General features: G+C 41.3%; 2 protein-coding genes across 4 annotated transcripts in view; one reads left to right on the top strand and one right to left on the bottom strand.

The window, feature by feature from the left end:
- Positions 1 to 3,371: 3,371 nt before the first annotated feature.
- On the bottom strand, positions 3,372 to 5,639 carry senp8 (SUMO peptidase family member, NEDD8 specific). Of its 3 annotated transcripts, none has more exons than XM_046348948.1 (2): positions 5,502 to 5,639; positions 3,372 to 5,004 (listed from the first exon to the last, which is right to left on the bottom strand). In XM_046348948.1, exon 2 carries the CDS (start codon positions 4,958 to 4,960, stop codon positions 4,322 to 4,324), a length of 639 nt encoding a protein of 212 aa, XP_046204904.1. In that variant the 5' UTR covers positions 4,961 to 5,004; positions 5,502 to 5,639; the 3' UTR covers positions 3,372 to 4,321. The 3 variants fall into 3 exon arrangements, with proteins under 3 accessions (XP_046204904.1, XP_046204903.1, XP_046204905.1); XM_046348947.1 differs by having other exon boundaries at positions 5,486 to 5,636; XM_046348949.1 differs by having other exon boundaries at positions 5,507 to 5,636.
- Positions 5,640 to 5,781: 142 nt separating this feature from the next.
- Positions 5,782 to 21,713, top strand: part of LOC124035399 (unconventional myosin-IXAa-like) — a 212,282-nt gene continuing 196,350 nt past the window's right edge. Inside the window, 1 exon segment of the mRNA XM_046348850.1 lies at positions 5,782 to 6,078. The gene's annotated coding sequence lies outside the window, so the exon portion shown is untranslated.

Below are 21,713 nucleotides of genomic sequence, written 5' to 3'. Positions count from 1 at the left end.
GAAGCACAGAGACAAGACATGATAATCAATGACAAAACATGACAACACCCCCTGAGATTTTATTGATTAACTATACAATGCCTTCATAAAGACTTCATACCCTTTGATTTATTTCACATTTTGTTTTATTGCAGCCTGAATTCAAAAATGATTAAATAGATTTTTTCTCCCCGATCTACACACAATACCCCATAATGACAGTGAAACCATGTTTTTAGAAATGTTAGCAAAAAAAATACAGTCAATAAATGTTAGAATCACCTTTGGCAGCGATTACAACTATCAGTCTTTCTGGGTAAGACTCTAAGAGCTTTGCACACCTGGATTGTACAATATTTGCACATGATTATTTTAAAAATTCTTCAAGCTCTATCAAATTGGTTGTTGATCATTACTAGACAATCCTGATTGGTTCCCGAGTGGTGCAGCGGTCTAAGGCCCTGCATCTCAGTGCAAGAGGTGTCACTGCAGTCCCTGGTTTGAATCCAGGCTTCATCACATCCAGCTGTGATTGGGAATCCCATAGGGTGGTGCACTATTGGGCCGGGTAGGCCATCATTGTAAATAGGAATTAGTTCTTAACTCACTTGCCTTCTTAAATAAAAATGTAATTAATAAAAAAGACAGCCATTTTCAAGTCTTGCCACAGATTTTCAAGACGATTTAAGTCAAAACTGTAACTAGGCCATCCAGGTACTGTACATTCCATATCGTCTTGGTAAGCAACTCCAGTGTATATTTGGCTGTGTTTTAGGTTATTGCCCTGCTGAAAGGTGAATTTGTTTCCCAGTGTCTGTTGGAAAGCAGACTGAACCAGGTTTTCCTCTAGGATTTTGCCTGTGTTTAGCTTTATTCCGTTTATTTTTATCCCCCCCAAAATCCCTAGTCCTTGGCGATGACAAGCATACCCATAACATGATGCAGCCACAACCATGCTTTAAAATATGAAGAGTGACATTGTGCTGGATTTGCCCCAAACATAACGCTTTGTATTCAAGACATAAAGTACATTTCTTTGCCACATTTGTTTTGCAGTTTACTTTAGCACCTTATTGCAAACAGGATGCATATTTTGGGGGATTTTTTTATTCTCTACATGCTTCCTTCTTTTCACTCTGTCATTTAGGTTAGTATTGTGGAGTAACTACAATCTTATTGATCCATCCTCAGTTTTCTCCTATCACAGCCAATAAACTCTGTAACTGTTTTAAGGTCACCATTGGCCTCATGGTGAAATTCCTGAGCGGTTTCCTTCCTCTCCGGCAACTGAGTTAGGAAGGACGCCTATATCTTTGTATTGACTCTCTGTATTGATACAGCATACAAAGTGTAATAAATAACTTCTCCATGCTCAAAGGAATATTCAAAGTGCTGTTTTTTTACCCATCTACCAATAGGTGCACTTCTTTGCGAGTCATTGAAAAATCTCCCTTGTCTTTGTGGTTGAATCTGTTTGAAATGACCTGCTCCAATGAGGGACCTTACAGATAATTGTATGTGTGGGGTCCAGAGATGAGGTAGTCATTAAAAAAAGAATGTTAAGCACTATTATTACACACAGTGAGTCCATGCAACTTATGTGACTTGTTAAGCAAATGTTTACTCCTGAATTGATTTAGGCTTCCCATAACAAAGGGGGTTGAATACTTATTGACATTTAAGCTTTTCATGTTGTATTCATTTGTAACAATTGTGTAAAACATCATTCCACTTTGACATTATGGGGTATTGTGTGTAGGCCAGTGACACATCTCAAGGAGTGTGAATACTTTCTGAAAGCACTGTATATGGTACTGCATAACGGCATAGCTGTGACGACCGTGATCTAGAGCCTTCATAGGTTGACTGGAGTATTACGACGTATTATGAGGTGTGAGGCGTCTGTGGAATGTCATGTGTTCTCCGCCACAAGCCTGCAGTGGATCATCTCTGGGCTATCTGCATCATGGCCGTCCCCGCTGACAAGCTAAGCCTGTCTAAAAGTCTAAAACTGATACCACCTATAAATATGGATGGTTCAGATTCTACATTTGCGGAAAAGAAAAGCCCGTTCTTATCCTGACTGTTTCCCATAGCCTTGGGATTTAAAATACAATCTGTGTTGACTGAGTGAAGTCTTTCAGATGAGATGGAGGTCAGGAATGATCGCTATAGGCACCCATTCTCAACGCTGTAGATGAATTCTGCCTGTCGGGAAGTTTATGTATTGTATCCCCAGATGGATATAGTCTGAGGAGTTGTGTAATAATACTGTTTGTGATGACTGGCTGCCCTTTGGAAGGGAAATCTAGATCTTCCCAGAAACAACCCCCTACTTCATCCTAAGCACCTGTGTAGATCAGAGGGCAAGTTGAAGCATGCATGTTTATATCTATCCAATTCATTCAGACCTACATGAAGTGTGAAGAGGGTAAGGGGACAGGCCTATTTCCAGTCAGAACGCCAAATGTCAGGCAACAGTCCTTCAATTACACTACAAACAGTCCTTTAAATTACACTACAATTACACTATACTACAGTCACTTTAATTACACTACACTAAAAACAGTCATTTTACTTACACTACTATTACACTACACTAGAAACAGTCATTTTAATTACACTACTATTACACTACACTAAAAACAGTCATTTTAATTACACTACTATTACACTACACTAAAAACAGTCATTTTAATTACACTACTATTACACTACACTAAAGTCTTTTTAATTACACTACTATTACAATACACAAAAAAGTCTTTAATTAAACAACTATTACACTACACCAAAAACAGTCATTTTAATTACACTACACTAAAAACAGTCATTTTAATTACACTATTATTACACTACACTAAAACAGTCATTTTAATTACACTATTATTACACTACACAGAAAGTCTTTTTAATTACACTATTATTACACTACACTAAAAACAGTCATTTTAATTACACTACTATTGCACTACACTAAAAACAGTCATTTTAATTACACTACTATTGCACTACACTAAAAACAGTCATTTTAATTACACTACTATTGCACTACACTAAAAACAGTCTTTTTAATTACACTACTATTGCCTGACATTTGGCATTCTGACTGGAAATCGTCTCAATCGGAAATGACCTGTAACGCTTCAGCGATACAGACTGAATAGAGCCGTAAACGGGACCTTGCGGGACCTTGTGATTCATTCCAGGATCGAATGGGTTTTCTATTCTTCAGGTGTTCATCATTGCCTCAGCCAGTAATGAATAAATAAATAATTGATATGTCATTACTACATTAGTACTTCAATTCATTATTCATAGTCTTGTTGATTTTGAATCATGTATTTGCTTGCATGCTACTGACACAAAGTGGAACCAAATTGGGCTGCTTATTGATATCAGATTCATTCCTTTATTATCATCCAAAATACTGTAACAATTTCAACATGAAATTAATTTTTCTCATTATATGCATATAATCTCATATATAAGATATGGCACTTTCATGTTCCTTGCTTGGTTTATTGGAAGTGTATCATGGAGATACTGTGTAAATGTTAATGGTTTACTAAGATGAGGACTAGGTTTTATTTGCAGGTTTAGTAAACGAAGAGGATCATGGAACTGGTGCCGCCACACAACCATCATTTGACCATGATCAACAGGTAGAATTGCATCCAAACATTTCTTCCTTGTGAGGTTACTGTATATTTAACATTCTAAGATATATTCTTCATATCAATTCTAATTTATTTACAGCAAACCTGAGCAAAAATCATTGTAAACAATTTAAACATTTTCTTACAAGATCAAATGAAATACAGTGAAGAGAAAACGTGTCGTTCTTTTCAAGATGTCCATTTCTCCTGTGTTCATTATTATTTTTATACCTGACCTAGTGTTGTTCATGTGCTTTTTGTAAGATCCTATTCTGGACTTTCTATTTCCTACCTCTGATATTGAACTCTGTTGAGGAAACATTTAGCTGGATGGTTTACGCCTGTTGTATTCTGTCATGCGACAAATAAACTTTGATTTGTAACCCACTCCTTGTGCTGAATATGACAAATAGCTAATAAATTAGACATATTGTATAGGCATGCAGGTGCAGTTTTTACATGTGTTGTTCTGGCTTTATAAGGAGTAAATATGACAGCAATTGTTGTATGAAGCCTGAAATATTGGAACAAGGCTTCAATCTTTTACTTTCAAAGGCAATATCTTTGTGATTGTGAATGTAGATCCTGTGCATTCCTTCATTGACCTTAAAACTCCTGAAGGCTCTCCTCTGAGTACATTGAGGACACGCTTAGTGCTGAGGAGGAGAACATAGCTCCCCAGGTCAATCTCTGTCCAGTCTCTGGATCAGTCTGCACCACTCTAGCCTCTTCTGCGTTATGTAGGCCGGGGTGATGGTCTGGACAGGGAGGCGAGGCGAGCCCTCCACTCTGGCCCTCTCACACAAGGCCTCTGCGTTACAGATCACATACATGCCGCAGTCATAGCTGTTCTGCTGCAAAGGACAGGGCTCCTCCACAAAGGGCACTTTCCTCCCCGACCCCAGGAAGGGCTCCAGCTTTGTGGCGATCCGCCGGGCGTGAAGCGAGTTGCCACCACTCTGCGAGTCGTAGTGGGCAAAATGGCCGCCGTCGCGCAAGAACAGCAGCAGGCTCCAGTGAGAGCCGCCGGCAGTCTGGATGGAGTTGTCGTTCACAGCCAGGAAGACCCAGCGCCGGGAAGCTAGCCCCAGCGGCTCCAGAAACAGGGCTAGTTCCTCCGGGCAGGCAGCACACTTGATGAACTGGGTGACCTCGGGGCTGATGAAGATGGCCGCTTCGCCAAGGCCCTTGAAGAGCTCAGCAGCAAAGTACTCGAAGGCAAAGCCGATGACCTGGTCGTTGAGCCAGTGAGGGCCCTCCAGTAAGGCCACATCAGAGCGCCGCAGGAGGCTGTCCTGGTAGCTCAACACAACGGGATCCATTCTCTCCAAGGCAGGGTGGGGGCGGACAGGTAGACAGGGTCAGTCTGGAAAACATGGAGGAACCGGTTTTGGGGAGATTAAGTGAAAGATGAAGCAACACTACTCTACACAATCACAAACTGTCATCTTGTCAGATTTTTCAGGAATTTTTCAGGAATGAGCGCTAGCTAGGTTTTCTACTAGTTAGCTATAGCCTAGGTGCTGAAAGTACTTTCCAGATCCCTAGCCTAATAGATAGCTAACCTAACCGTAGCAACGTTGGTAGGCTGATTAGCTATGAATAAATAAATAAAACTTCTACTGGATATAATCTTCAATCTCACAATTAGTACTATAGCTATAAAGCCTATCTAACAACACACTAAGTTAGCTAGTCATAGCTAAAACATTTTTATTTTGGTCAAAGTTGGCAGGTTGCTGGCGCTGCATTGCGTTTTGCTATGCTAGCTAGTGTTGACTCCCAGGCCAATGAGTTTGGCATGCACAGTGGGTTTTACGATGTACGAAATTAATAAACAAACTTACATTTTATTTCACATACCTTACCAGACACATTCACTAAACACGTCCATCAAAAAATGCAACCTTCCTTCCTCGTTGCAGTAAGAAACGTAAACGAGTACAAACTGCTCCACTACTGTAAACATTTTGCGACAGTACTGCGGGGCAAGTGGGCTTTCCGAGACTCGCTCTGTCCATGCGGGTGATTCGCTGAATGAGTCGGTACATCCAATCCCCTCGAACCTCTCTGGGAAACCCTCCCTCCCTGATTATTTCACCCCGCCTATCAAGTAGCGTGAGCGCGCACTGTTTAGCAAGGGGAAAAGGCAGCAGAGGTTTCATCGAACGTCACCGGGGATAGGAAGGGCTGCTTTTAATACATTTTAAGAAGAGAAGAAAATAGGACAAATATGCGTCACTGTTCGGGACTGATCTGAATTTTGAATCATTTTCGGGGGAAGTTATTTGGAGAGAAGAACGAAGGCGCAGTTGTTTAAGGAAACCCAGGGAATTAAAAATCAGATTTGAGAGTTGCATTTGTGTACTAATTCCCCTGTCCCAAACGAGAAGGCTTCCGCGCACAACAGATTTGGATTAACGTTCATTGATGTAGTAAGGTAAGAAGTGTTGTTACTGTCCCAAACGAGGCTTTTCATGTGTGTATAAATATATATATGTATGTACCAATCACTGGGGTATGGTACCAATAGGCAAGGTTTTGCTATTGACGATATGATTTTTGGAATTCCATTCATCGCGCGATGAACTACCCTTCCCACTGAGCCACAGGGAGTTTATTGCGTGTAGTTACCATTACTTGAAACGCTGTGTTAATTTATTGACTGGATTAAAGCTTGACCACTTTGAGATTGTGCGTGTATTAAAGAAACCACATCTTTGCATCCAAAATTAGTTATTTTTACTTTGTCAGTAGTGGGACACCCATTATTACAAAAGTCTATTGCTTTCGAGTAGTAAGTTATTGTCATGAGCTGTTAGATAACTGATGTTGTAGTTTTTAAACCAAATTAATTCAAGTCAAATCAAGACAATATCTGTCAACGTCCATGCAGATGCATTGTATCCAATCAAATGTATCAAGCAAAATAGGAAGGTTACAATGTCCCGCCAACTTCAAGTGATCTCAGACCACCCTCTTTTGACACAAAGTAATCGAACAACAATTGAGAGCAATAGCAGAGGTGTGTTGTCTCTCTCTGTCTGGGGCGGGTAAATGTTTGCATGTATTATTTAGCGGAGGTCAGCCAGAATAGCTTCTAATGCAGTGGGTGCAGTACAGACTGCAAAGCAGTGGAATTGTAGAGGAGGTCTGAAGGGGTGTATAAGCTGCTGAATCATGGGGCCTGCCCAGAGCAGCACTCCTTAGCCCATAACATTTGTTCCATAGCCTTATCCACTACTTATCCCTCAAGCTCACCTATCCTCATACTGAGTTGATTGAGAATGTTTATATGATCTTTGTAGAATGTTATTGTTTGTAATGCCAGTGTAGAGGCTATAGCCTGTATTCTATACATGTCTTCTGTAGCTTGGTTATTTTTTAGCCTCTGGAGTCTGATATGGTTATGATGGGAAGCGATTACTCAATGCTGAGCAACAACAAGACATTTTGAAATGACTAAAATATAATGAATGTTTAGGAACTAACTTTTATTTCTTATTGTTGTTGCATTGTCGAGCCTGCAAGTAACCACTTTGTTGGACTGTGTATACCATGTGTATCTCGTACATATGTCTAATAAAACTCCCAGGTACGACAACTATATTCTCCATAAAGCTTGTTACTTTGGCCCATCCTCTGCACAGGTGATCAGAGTGGGTCTGGAGGAATGCATTGGGACTGAGAAGACACAGCTGCATGCTGGGATAGCATCACAGAGTTAACTCTATGGTTAACATCCAATGAATAGTCATGATATGATGTTCTGGGGAGTGTCCATGGCTGGAGCTTGTATACCTGAAATGTGTAATAGCCTGGGTCAGGACCTGGCTACAGGATATTTCTGATCACAACTGGATACATTGTGATGAAGGGGTTCATCTTGTTGAACTAAAGGCCTACTGGGTAATATGGAAAGCAAGCCATCAGAGATGAAGGCTTGAGAAAAAACACATTGTGCTGATATGAACCTAGAGGGGTTCAAAAGTGGGAGTGATAGTTAGTGCAGCAGAGTAGCTACAGCAGCTGTTGTAGCCAGAGATCTAACACCTGATGCAGTAGAAGCAGTGCTGATGCAGTAGAAGCAGTGCTGATGCAGTAGAAGCAGTGCTGATGCAGTAGAAGCAGTGCTGATGCAGTAGAAGCAGTGCTGATTCAGTGGAAGCAGTGCTGATGCAGTGGAAGCAGTGCTGATGCAGTGGAAGCAGTGCTGATGCAGTGGAAGCAGTGCTGATGCAGTGGAAGCAGTGCTGATGCAGTAGAAGCAGTGCTGATGCAGTAGAAGCAGTGCTGATGCAGTAGAAGCAGTGCTGATGCAGTAGAAGCAGTGCTGATGCAGTAGAAGCAGTGCTGATGCAGTAGAAGCAGTGCAGGTGCAGTGGAAGCAGTGCAGGTGCAGTGGAAGCAGTGCAGGTGCAGTGGAAGCAGTGCAGGTGCAGTGGAAGCAGTGCAGGTGCAGTGGAAGCAGTGCAGGTGCAGTGGAAGCAGTGCAGATGCAGTACACTGGGGCTCTGGAAATTGTTCATGTATGTTCTTAGGTGGGGTATGCTGTGGTATACTTTAGAAACCGATTATCTTTGAGGTGGACCAGTGAAATCAATGTGAATGGCCATTTGGCTGCACATTATTTAGTCATTGTACACTACTCTGTAGACGCTCCAAAGTCTGAGCTGTGGGGTGCTGCTTTCACAGCAGTAGCAGAGCAGTAGCAGAGCTCTTCCAAAGTGTTGATGGCTAGCCTCCATGATGGAAAAGACCATTGCAGAAATCTACAACTATTGCATCACCCTAGAGCTATCGCTCCCCAACCACAGAGACTGTAGCCAACATGTAGACTGTAGACTGTGTCAGTTCTATCCTGATTGTTTTGTTCACTGGTGGACCGAGGCAACAAACTGCTCCTCTGACCATGCTATGCGTTTCCCATATAGGCCTACACAATGCCTTTGAGGATTCTAAAACCCAACATGAGTGACCTCATTGCCACATGCTTCTGTGGGGTGGTAGGTCACGTGCTGAGTCACTTGGTCAGCCGCACATGAAAAGTGTTGTGCGGCCGCATGGCCGGATTGTATGGCGTAAGTGATTGGCACGCACATGAAGTGAAGTCATTAAAGTGGAACATGCCTGTTGCCCCTGAACAAAGCTCCCCATTCTCTGTGGCCATTACAGAAGGAGGCTATGGAACCTCAAAGGCTTGGCTTCCCCCATTGCTTTCCCCTCGTTAACTCCTCATGGTGCTCAGACTGGTCAGAATGACAGTTTCTACTTTTAATGTCACATGCACAAGTACAGTGAAATGCCTTTCTTGCAAACTCAAAACCTATCAATGTAATGATTAATAACAATGTATTACTAGAAAACCCCCCATAAGAAATATAAAATACACAATTAAGTAAGTAAGCATACTAAATATAGGACATTTTTAATAAGTAATTTCCAATACCATATTTACATGTGCAGGGATATTGGAGTAATGGAGGTAGATATGTACAGGGGTAAGGAGACTAGGCAACAGGATATAAGATTAACAGAGTAGCAGCAGCTTGTATGTGAGCGGCTGTGTAGATTCAGTATAAATGTATGTGCATATTATGTGTGAGTGACTAAATGATGGAGTGCGAGTGTGTAGGGCCCTGTGAGTGTGCATAGAGACAGTGCAAAGATTTAAATAAAAGGTCAATTGAAGGTTAACTCAGTCTGTGTAGCTATTTTGTTAGCTATTTATCAGTCGTATTGCTTGGGGATAGAAGCTGTTCAAGAGCCTGTTGGTGTCAGACTTGATGTACCGGTACCTCTTGCCGTGCGGCACCAGAGAAAATAGTCTATGGCTTGAGTGGTTGGAGTCTTTGATGATTTTCCAGGCGTTCTTTTCACACCGCCAGCTGTAGAGGTCCTGGATGGCAGGGAGCTCGTCCCCAGTGATATACTAGGCTGTCCGCACAACCCTCCGTAGCGCCATGCAATCGAGGGTGGTGCTATTGCCATAACAGGCAGTGATGAAGCCAGAGGATTTTAGGGCCCATGCAAAACTTGTTCAACCCCGTGAGGGGTTTAGAGGCACCGTTGCGCCTTCATGACTGTGTGTGTGTGTGTGTGTGTGTTTGGACTATTTGAAGTATTTAGTGATTTGGACACAGAGGAACTTGAAGCGGTCTACCTGCTGCCCCCCCGTTTCCTGTCGTCCACGATCAGCTCCTTGGTCTTGCCGATGTTGAGGGAGAGGTTGTTGCTCCGGCACCACACTGCCAGGTTACTGACCTCCCTGTAGGCTGACTCATCGTCGCCAGTGATCAGGCCTTCCACCACGGTGTCATCAGCAAACTTGAAAATTATGTTGGAGTTGTTCATGGCCACACAGTTGTGGGTGAACAGGGAGTACAGGAGGGGACTAAGCACACACCCCTGTGGGGCCCCTGTGTTAAGGGTCAGCGTGGCTGAGGTGATGTACCTGGGGTCGTACTATCAGGAAGTCCAGGATCCAGTTGCAGAGGGAGGTGTTCATACCCAAAGTCATACGCTTGGTTACGAGCTTGGAGGAGACAATGGTGTTGAATGCTGAGCTGTAGTCAATGAACATCATTCTCACATAGGTATTCCGCTTATCAAGAGTGATCGAAAACAAGGAATTGTTTTTCTTTTCCTAACATTACCGGCTGTATTTTCTGTTTTCACCAAATTGAGTTTAAATGCAGGTCAGGCCTATGATTTGGCTACTAGCCTACTTAGTCACTAGCCTACTTGGTCACTAGCCTACTTGTTACTAGCCTTGGTCACTAGCCTACTTGTTACTAGCCTTGGTCACTAGCCTACTCATTATTTGGTTATTAGTGTCCCTTTAAAAGTACGGAGTTCGCTCCTACAGTAGTTCTCCTCTAAAAGGGAGTGTCTCTTGTGGAGAGAGGACGGGGCCAAATCTTTGTTTAATTCATCTCTATTGAGAAACCCCTGTTGACATTTAGTTAATATGCTAGAACAATCACAGGAAACTTGAAGGGTATGTAGCGAAAGTTGCTTCTGGAAGAAATCCCTTGAGTTAATTTTACCTACTGCTTCATCACTCTTAGCAAATGAGGTCTAAAGGTATTTCATAATTTAAGCGATAGATTTATTTAGCTTAAATGGTTACGTCAACTAAATGATTAGGCCAAGATGGAATTACCCTTTAACCTCACTTCTTGGACATACTAGCGCCTTGGATATGCAGTTTTAGAAACTGTTCTTTGTCCTGTAAGCCTTACATGGCAATGCAGGAATTTTGATAACGCACACTGCACAGGGCTGCAGGCCAGAAGGTTGTGGGTTCACAGACCACCATGGACAAGAGTAGGAGTGGAAAGTTCTCCTTTATAGTAAAAGCATTGCATGAATCTATCATCATATTTACAGACCCAAGAAAATATTGCCTTTTATAAACATTTCATTAAACTCTACATAATTTTAAACATTAGCAGAATATTCTTTTTAATACCACACAAATTACCGAAATTATAGGATAAGAATGGACACCGAAGGGCCTCCCGAGTGGCGTAGTGGTCTAAGCCACTGCATCGCACTAGAGATCCTGGTTCGAGTCCAGGCTCTTTTGTAGACGGCTGCGGCTGGGAGACCGATGAGGCGGTGCACAATTGGCCTAGTGTCCTCCGGGTTAGGGGAGGGTTTGGCCGGCAGGGATGTTCTTGTCCCATCGCACACTAGTGACTCCTGTGGTGGGCGCAATGCACGCTGACACGGTCGCCAGGTGTATGGTGTTTCCTCCGACATGTTGGTGCGGCTGGCTTACGGGTTAAGCGGGCATTGTGTCAAGAAGCAGCTTGGCTGGGTTGGTGTTTCGGAGGGTGCACGGCTCTTGAAATTTGCCTCTCCCAAGTCCGTACGGGAGTTGCAGCGATGGGACAAGACTGTAACTACCAATTGGATATCACAAAATTGGGGAGGAAAAAGGGGTAAAATAATTAAATGGACGGCGAGATATGTGTTCGTCTTATCATATTTCTCCAAAAATGTTACATTTAACTTCTGGCTATTCTTCCGTGGCTAATCCCAATGAGAGAAGGTCAAGTGTTTTGCTAAAAGCTGTCTGAGGTTAAACATCTTCTATTGTACAGAAAGTGAATAGCTTAATCAAATGGTAGTGAAATAATTAGATTACTTCCCAAGCAAAGTGTATTTTTTGTCTCCTCTGCTATAGAAGGTTGTAGCTCAGCCTCTGAATGTCAAATAAATGAAACCATGATATCCCCAAATGTGTCGGGAGTCACGTCATTCCCGGGCTTCTACACCTGCATTGCTTGCTGTTTGAGGTTTTCGGCTGAGTTTCTGTACAGCACTTTGTGACATCATATTTATAAAGTAAGAAGGGCTTTATAAATACATAAATACATTTGATTGATATTTTACATCTACAGCTGTTATAGATCACTTTATATAATCAGACCTGTTTTATTCTCTTTCAAATAAGCATTATCTGGCCATTTTCACTCCATTATGGAACTTTAAGGGTTTATGACACAGTCCCTCTAGTAATTGAATTCATTGGTTGCATGTTGCGTGACAATATGTTTTGGAATGTTTGTTTTTAGGACTGATGCCCAACTGAGCTGCTCAATACATCCTTATTGGGTGCTGATGAATATTTGTTCTAAAGTGCATTGCTGTGGCTTGAAAACACAATTACATTTCTTAAGAAGGCAAATCATTATTAGGAAAACCTTTTTTATTATTTTGATGTCACCAGATTGACTTTAGATGCAGTATTACTTTAACTAGGTAGCTAAGATTGAGGGGAGACCTCCAGATTTGAGCTAGCTAACGTTAGCATTGCCAGCTATTTTTGATGAACTTTGCAAGCTAATGTCATTGCCATCTGTCTAACGTAAATTTGACAACTTGATGATGGAAAAGTTGTTTCCCACTATTTTATGAAATAAGCCCAAATCCTAAAAACATTATAGCAACCTATAGAGTTTACAATTGCATCGATGAACATCCCCCCTGCCCTCCCTTACTATATAATTGGCGAAGGTCCCAAATGCATATTGTCATTTATCGGCGTAGTAACAAACCCCAACCTAGCAACCCATGTGACCCCAAACTGTTCACACCCCTTTTTTGGCAAAGAGAGAATTTTGCAGTTTTCAAAGCTTATTTCCTGCAATTCTACACATTTTGCAATGTCTTATGTGTGTTCATATTATACAAGGGGTCCGACTGAGTTAAAACATTTACCTTTTTTTATTTGGTTCTATTTTTTTATTAGTCGGGACCCCTGGTCTGTATTGACCCCGTTCTGGGTCCAGATTCGAACCATGGTCTGCCTATTGAGTATGGGGGCCCGAGATATTACCCTTCATCTGCCAGCAATAGGCTACTGGCTAATGTTACAAAAAAAGATGAACATTTTCTACAGCTGGATCTTGTTTTCTTGAATATAAGGATGACTTTTGGGGGCGGGTGTGTAAACAACAAGCACTCTTTGATATTCTATCACAATAGATGTACATTTGAAGGTTATTTAGAACTTTCTCAAAATTGTCTTATTGTCAGTTTATTCTGGCTGTAGGAGTAAAAGCTAGGCCTGTTTTATGCTAACTTTCCAGTCAGACCTTGTCTGGTGTTCCATGGTCTTTTTCCACCTCTCATTCCTTTGTTCACTCACTGCGTGCCCATTTAGCATGGAAAATACTTCCCCTGGTCATGTCACACAACTCCAGGCGAGCTGTGAAAGTTACAGGCACGGAGGCTAACATTCGCTCCAAGTGTTTCCGGAGGGGGGGCCAATGTAAATCTGGGAAAATAGACTCCCAATAGGATCACTGGACTGCTGTGACCATCTTATTCAAGGCAGCACACTATTGTTCAGAGAGAGAAAAAAACACCTGAGCTGTCACTATTTTGGATGATAAGTCCCTTTTTGAAGACTTATTAGATACCTTCCTGAAACAAGTTCCTGGCTAATTGGCCAAGATGCTAGTTGAATTAATCAATGTGAAACTGGCTGAGCTTCGATTCAGTATAATAGTGACTTATGGACAGATTCTTACACTAAATCTATACTTTGCTTTGGGGGGGAAAAAACATATTTGTGTAAAATTACAAAGGTAATGTTTGATGTGGCCTCTGTATTACCTAGGACTGCCACAAGAATTGTGAAGCTCAAAAGTTCAAGTTTCTTTCCATACGTTCGTGACAGCGATCAGTCAGGCCCGTCGTCATGTTGAAGAGTCTGAGAGAGCCCTCTGAACACTGACCTATAGTTAGAGGTCATGTTGTATCTAATGCGCTAAGCAGATGTGCTTAACATTCAGCCCTGCAGTTAATGTCATAGCCTGCCCATTGTACTGTATATGATGAATATTGCATTAGTGCCATCATGGCTGCCAATGCATAAGCAATACCGTTTTGTTATACATGGGAAACCAATGGTCATCCCAAAACATGCTTTTAGGTTGTGCTTTCAAATCTCTGATAACCGTTGCTGGTATTAGAGTCGTTGACGGTTGCAACTATGCAGCAAACAAACCAAATGAATTGTTAGTTTGAATGATAAAAAGCATTTTGTGCTTTGCTCATGTTCAGTTCGTAGAAAATGCATCATAAAGTCATTAGAGTGGACCCAATTAAATCGTAATCGTAATTAAATTGTTTCCAGCAGCACAGTTAGTCAGCAAAGCTCTGGATAACGTGAAAACAACCTAACCAGCTCTGCCAGGTCGAGTAAAATGGTCAGTGAGGTGTTCTCTCATTTGTGTCTGGAAGTAACTAGCAAGTTAGCCAGTTAGCTTGGGCGCTTGACTGTCACTCTGATCAACCATACTCTTCCGCCAGTGTCCAGTGTGCACTCTGTACGATCGAAGAGCAAAGCGCTCTGAATTTACAGATTGACAATAATGTGAATTGACTAACGCCCAGAGAGCACGCTGGCACTCCAGATTGAATTTACAAACACACCCAAAGTCGAATGATTTCATATGTATATAATGTATTCTATTCTACTGTATTTTAGTCAATGCCACTCCGACATTGCGCTTCCTAATATTTCCCAATACAATTTGATGCCTAGCTAGTAATTTATGCTAGCAAGAGGTTGCATAGCAACAGCATCAACTTCCTGTAGATAGGCGAAGCGCTAGTATGCTCAACTGAAAGGATACCGTTCGTTTACAGACATATACTAAAAGTATATAGTATATATTCATTAAGTATGTAGTATACAGTATGTTAGTATGGGTATTCGAACACAGCTATGGATTCTGTTATGGAGTGTGTGTACTAAAGGACTGCCAACGACTCCAGTTGGTTTGAATTGAACCGGATACGTTTATGATGGAACTCAGCATGACCTCATATGGCTGGGTTGTATCTTTGAGCATCTTTCAGTCTAAAGTTTTTAGTATTATACTAAATGTTGTATGCCCTCCAGTATGGATTAAGGGTGTGAACGTAAGAAAAGTTCCTCACGGGAAAAACGGTTATTTTGTTTTTTTCTCCCCACTAAATTAAAATAACACTGCTGCTGGCTCGCTTGCTCTTCGCTAACGATGCGAGTGTGTGTTCAGTCTATTGCTTGTAAAATATCCTAACCTATTAATTGATGATAGGCCCTGCTTTACTGAAATTGCAAGCCAAGAAATGGTGAAATACAGCATTCCATTGCAAGATGCATCTTTTGATTGCTGATAGAAAGGCCTAGTGCCTTCTGACTCCTGTCTGCCTGGTGGCCAACGTGCCTGGTCATGTCTAGAAGGGATACATACATCTTTTGTCAAATTTGTGTAAAAAGTATATTTTTTTGCATTTCAGCTAACCCCTTCTAACCTTTATCAAATGATCAGAACCTGCTACGTTAATTCTCCTAATTTGCTGCAGAAATTTTCCTAATCCTATGAAAAGTAAAAGTTTGACCAAAGTGTATGCCTTCTAGACAAAACCGACCTGCCTGTAATGTGCTCCTCTCCTCTCTTTGTCCCTCGCTAGCTCTATATGAAAGATGCGAGTGTTCTTGGAAGTATTGGAAACTAAATCAGTCTACTTTCCAAAATCTTAAGAGTCGCTTCCTAGCAAAATAGGTCTTCTTTCTACAAAATGTCTTGATTTAAATCACAGTATTTAACAAACAGGCAGGCTGCGCGCAGGTAGTATGAGATTATTTGATTGACAGTTTTGGTTGCCTAGTGATGGACGGTAGTCACGCCCCAGAAGCTGCATTCCTTTACAGACAAGTAAAATACCCGTTCAGTGGCGCTTCGAAACTATCTCCAGAGAAGGTTTCGTGTCCACATTTAAAAAGCCTTAGTGTACCTTTTACATTTATTCTGCATTTTAAAATTGACGTCGAATTTTATATTTTTTTTCTTATCGTTTTTAATGAATGGAAAACTGATTTTAAAAAGGCTGTTTTTAAACGTTTACTTTAGATATGTGTAGCCTTTTTTTTACGATAAGAAAAATCATACAATTCCATGTCAATTCACAATGCAGAATAATGGTCGTATTATATGACCGCAAGAGCCAGGCAATGAAGTTCTCTACCACCAGTCATATAACCTTTGAAAGCACCCAGCTACGGCATGTTTGTTTGTCTGTAAAGGTACATTTTCTTTTTTAAATGTTAAGCAAAATTGTCCTTTTGTAATTTGTCCAAAGTATGAGATACAGTTATGAATCAAGACATCACAAGTGACAACTGCAGTGTGGTTATGTAATTAATGCCTCACAAAGGAATCATCCCGCAGATAATTCGATCAACATCAACACAGTTAATTGACTGTGATGGTTAGTTTGATTCAGATCTTCATACCCTGCAGGTCTAAAGACTGTTTGTGTTCAGTTGGTTGCATGGCCACATCATTCCAACGACTGACGGAGGCATCGAGCAGGAAACAGACCAGTTATCAGTTCAGATCTGTTGGCACTGAATATTCAAGGCAGGTTGTATCTCTGGCACTGTAATGGGAGCAGAAGTCCTCAGCAGACAGCTGTGAAACAGGACATGAGTTCTGGTGTTTGCTCAGTCATTCTGTCTCTCGAACTTGCATTGTTCATATCTTGCATTACTCATCTCATATGTGTATATATAGTATTCCATACTATTCTACTGTATCTTAGTCCGTTACGCTCTGACAGCTCGTCCGTGTGTATATAGTCTTAATTCATTCCTACTTAGATTTGTGTGTTTTGGGGATATGTGGTTTAATTTGTTATTACTGCATTGTCGGAGCTTGAAGCACAAGCATTTCGCTACACCCGCTGATCACGTGTATGAGATCAATCATTTTGTTTGAATGTGTGCGCTTGCGTGTTTGTGAGAACGGTTGATGCGATTTATTTGATTTATTATTTTTTGATAATCCGATTGAATATAGTAGTTTGATTAAAACATTTACAGTGGCTTGCTAAAGTATTCACCCCCCTTGGATATTTTCATATTTTGTTGCCTTACAACCTGGATATTTTTTTTTGGGGGGGGGGGTTGTATCATTTGATTCATACAATATGCCTACCACTTTGAAGATGCTAAATATTTTTTCTTGTGAAACAAACAAGAAATGAGACCAAAAAACAGAATTTGAGCGTGTATAACTATTCACCCCCCCAAAGTCAATACTTTGTAGAGCCACCTTTTGCAGTAATTACAGCTGCAAGTCTCTTGGGGTAGGTCTCTATAAGCTTGGCACATCTAGTCACTGGGATTTTTGCCCATTTTTCAAGGCAAAACTGCTCCAGCTCCTTCAAGTTGGATGGGTTCCGCTGGTGTACAGCAATCTTTAAGTCATACCACAGATTCTCAATTGGATTTAGGTTTGGGCTTTGACGAGGCAATTCCAATACATTTAAATGTTTCCCCTTAAACCACTCAAGTGTTGCTTTAGCTGCTGGAAGGTGAACCTCTGTCCCAGTCTCAAATCTCTTGAAGACTGAAACAGGTTTCCCTCAAGAATTTCCCTGTATTTAGCGCCATCCATCATTCCTTAAATTCTGAACAGTTTCCCAGTCCCTAACGATGAAAAACATACCCACAGCATGATGCTGCCACCACCATGCTTCACTGTGGGGATGTTGTTCTCAGGGTTATGAGGTGTTGGGTTTGCGCAAGACATAGTGTTTGCCTTGATGGCACAAAAGCTCAATTTTAGTCTCATCTAATCAGAGTACCTTCTTCCATATGTTTTGGGAGTCTCCCAAATGCCTTTTGGCGAACACCACATGTGTTTGCTTAATTTTTTTCTTTAAGCAATGGCTTTATTTCTGGCCACTCTTCTGTAAAGCCCAGCTCTGTGGCGTGTACAGTTTAAAGTGGTCCTATGGACAGATACTCCAATCTCTACTGTGGAGCTTTGCAGCTCCTTCAGGGTTATATTTGGTCTCTTTGTTGCCTCTGATTAATGCCCTCCATGCCTGGTCTGTGAGTTTTGGTGGGCGGTTTGTTGTAATGCCATATTCTTTCCATTTTTTAATAATTGATTTAATGGTGCTCTGTGGGATGTTCAAAGTTTCTGATATTTTTTTGTAACCCAACCCTGACCTATACTTCTCCACAACTTTGTCCCTGACCTGTTTGGAGAGCTCCTTGTTCTTCATGGTGCCACTCGCTTGGTGGTGCCCCTTGCTTAGTGGTGTTGCAGACACTGGGGCCTTTCAGAACAGGTGTATATATTCTGAGATCATGTGACACTTGCACACAGGTGGACTTTATTTAACTAATTTTGTGACCTCATGAAGGTAATTGTTTGTACCATATATTAATTAGGGGCTTCATAGCAAAGGGGGTGAGTAGATATGCACGCACCACTTTTCCAATTGTTTTATTTTATTCCCTTCACCAATTTGGATTATTTTGTGTATGTCCATTACATGAAATCCAAATTAAAAAAACATTTTTAAATTACAGGTTGTAATGGAACAAAATAGTAAAAATGCCAAGGGGGGTGAATACTTTTGCAAGGCGATGTACATTCTTTCTAAGAACGATTTCCCTAATAATAATAATCCTGTTTCCATGGAGCCATCTGAAATCAGGCTACCTGATGGCACTCTGATAAATGCAGAAAATCACCAATCAAAATAAATGTTCTACCACAGCGACTGTTATTTCTGGGAAGCATATTTGTTTATGAGTTCGGACATATAATGTTTGTATCTGAACTATTTCTAAGATGCATTTCTCAGAAAACCATGTGTTTTTTATCGCAGAGTAAGGTGTTTACATGACTATTGCATAATCTGTCTACTGCCATAATCAGTTAAATAGCAAATTATTACTGTGCATATAAACGTACTCGGTGTGAGCGTGTGTATTTACCAGCCACTGTGTCTGGAGGAGTCCACCCACTGGTGCCCAGCTCCTCCTCCTCCTCTTGCCTTGAAGCTGCCTTGCCCCCAGGCCCAAGACCTGCTGAGCTGAACCAGGCCTTGGCCCAATGGCTACCATTCTTATAGGGTAATGGAGTGTGTGTAATCCAGGTCACTGATACCTCCTACAGTAACCTCCCTGTGTCTTCTTCTTCATCCTCCTCTCCACTCCCTCTCTGCTGCTTTTTCTCCCTCTGACCAACCCCAGCTGCTTGCTTTCAACACCGGCGGAGTGGATGCTCTGACATCCCCTGATGTCAGAAGTTCTCTTTAGAGTACATTTTCCTCATTGAAGGGAAATGGAATAGGTTTTACTTTCTGAATTGAAATGGATTTGACCCCGACTCTGCTTGGCATCATACAGTCATTTGCCATGTAACTCGCCACCAGACAGATTTGTGCTTGAGGTGATACCTTTCTAGTGGTTAGACTTTGCAGACTTCTAAAGAGGTGTACAATCCAGCTACACATGAGCTCAAGGGTGTTCTTTATTCTGTTGCTGTGGGCTCCCTGCCACACACACACTGAACTTCTTTCCAGTATGAACTGATGTGCGGCGTTACCAGGAAATGTTTTTAAACAGATCTGTGTGATGACTATATATTTCATGCCAGCTATTTCCCCCATGTCTTTATTTGTTATAAAACGTGTTGGCAAAGAAATCCACAACTGTCTGGAGATTACAGAATGGCCAATTTGTTTTATTTTTATACTTAAAAAATATCTGTCAGTTACAGTGCACTTCATACCTTCATCATCATCATCATATTAGTTACATTGACATCTTTGAATTAGACCTTTTCCAAGTACGAAACCCATTTTTCCCAGTTTTCTTGACCTCTCTCCTGTTGGGTTCTTAAAGCAAAGGTCATACGCTCCATGTGGTGTATTTCTTCTAATGTCTATCCATTGTGTCACTGTGGGAGGGTCTTTTTGTAGCCATTTCCTAGTGACAGCCTTTTTACTGGCTGCCAGTAGGACCTTCAAGAGGTACTTTTCTCTATTGTGTAAGTTATCAGGTATTTCACCCAAGTACAAAGAAATGAATGTTTGTTCTATGTCAAATCCCATTAGTTTTCCAATGTTCGATCTTATTTCTCCCCAGTAAGTTTCGATTGCGGTGCAAGTCCAAAAGATATGAGAGTGGTCCGACCTCAATAGACCACATTCTCTCCAACAAGGGTGTAGTGAGCCAGTCTGTTTGATTTCAGTTTAGGTGATATGATGAAACGTATAACATTCTCTCCAACAGAATTCTCTCCATGACCTTGAGTTGGTGGAGATTTGTTGAGTCTCTATGTTCAACCATGTTTCATCAGTTACTTCAATGTTAAGTTCCTCCTCCCATTTATTTTTAATACAGTTTGTAGAATGTTTCTTTAAGGATTGAATACCCAAGTAGAGATTTGAAATAGTTTTTTTGTTACTCCCCAAGTTGTATGCGTTAGTGAATACTTGGATTAATTTTGGAGGTGATTGAGGGTCAGTCACTTTTATCTCCCTTAAGAAATGGTGTCGAACTTGTAGGTATCTGTAAACATCTTGTTTATCCAGGCCATGTTTTATTACTTAGGTCCTGGAAGTTATCTAGGTTCCCATTCCTTATAATTGTACTGAATGATGTGATGTCTTTCTGTGTCCATTGTTTAAACCTGCTGTCCTGAGTTGCAGGGATGAAGCTGGGGTCGTATGCGGGCCAACTCAGCAGTTTGATCTCTCTGTCTAAATCATTTTGCTTAACTACTCTAAACCAGGTCTTCAGAGAGAAATTAATCCACTGATTTTGTCTATTGTATATTTATTTTTATCATGTCCTTATTTCCCAGTACTGACTGTATGGGTATCTCTGTCAGAGTAGTCTCCATGTCCTTATTTCCCAGTACTGACTGTATGGGTATCTCTGTCAGAGTAGTCTCCATGTCCTTATTTCCCAGTACTGACTGTATGGGTATCTCTGTCAGAGTAGTCTCCATGTCCTTATTTCCCAGTACTGACTGTATGGGTATCTCTGTCAGAGTAGTCTCCATGTCCTTATTTCCCAGTACTGACTGTATGGGTATCTCTGTCAGAGTAGTCTCCATGTCCTTATTTCCCAGTACTGACTGTATGGGTATCTCTGTCAGAGTAGTCTCCATGTCCTTATTTCCCAGTACTGACTGTATGGGTATCTCTGTCAGAGTAGTCTCCATGTCCTTATTTCCCAGTACTGACTGTATGGGTATCTCTGTCAGAGTAGTCTCCATGTCCTTATTTCCCAGTACTGACTGTATGGGTATCTCTGTCAGAGTAGTCTCCATGTCCTTATTTCCCAGTACTGACTGTATGGGTATCTCTGTCAGAGTAGTCTCCATGTCCTTATTTCCCAGTACTGACTGTATGGGTATCTCTGTCAGAGTAGTCTCCATGTCCTTATTTCCCAGTACTGACTGTTGGATATCTCTGTCAGAGTAGTCTCCATGTCTTTATTTCCCAGTACTGACTGTAGAGGTATCTCTGTCAGAGTAGTCTCCATGTCTTTATTTCCCAGTACTGACTGTATGGGTATCTCTGTCAGAGTAGTCTCCATGTCCTTATTTCCCAGTACTGACTGTATGGGTATCTCTGTCAGAGTAGTCTCCATGTCCTTATTTCCCAGTACTGACTGTATGGGTATCTTGTCAGAGTCTGTCTCCATGTCTTTCCATTTGGATTCTGTATCCCAGATCTGATTGCACCAACACA

The sequence above is a fragment of the Oncorhynchus gorbuscha genome, linkage group LG05, assembly GCF_021184085.1.
Source record: "Oncorhynchus gorbuscha isolate QuinsamMale2020 ecotype Even-year linkage group LG05, OgorEven_v1.0, whole genome shotgun sequence".
Classification (NCBI taxonomy): Eukaryota; Metazoa; Chordata; class Actinopteri; order Salmoniformes; family Salmonidae; genus Oncorhynchus; species Oncorhynchus gorbuscha.
The sequence above is the reverse complement of the archived record's forward strand: the minus strand, read 5'-3'. Positions and strand labels throughout refer to the sequence as shown.

Bases quoted from the DNA above. Each gene is read 5' to 3' on its own strand.
- senp8 (XM_046348948.1), bottom strand. From the start codon at position 4,960: ATGGATCCCGTTGTGTTGAGCTACCAGGACAGCCTCCTGCGGCGCTCT.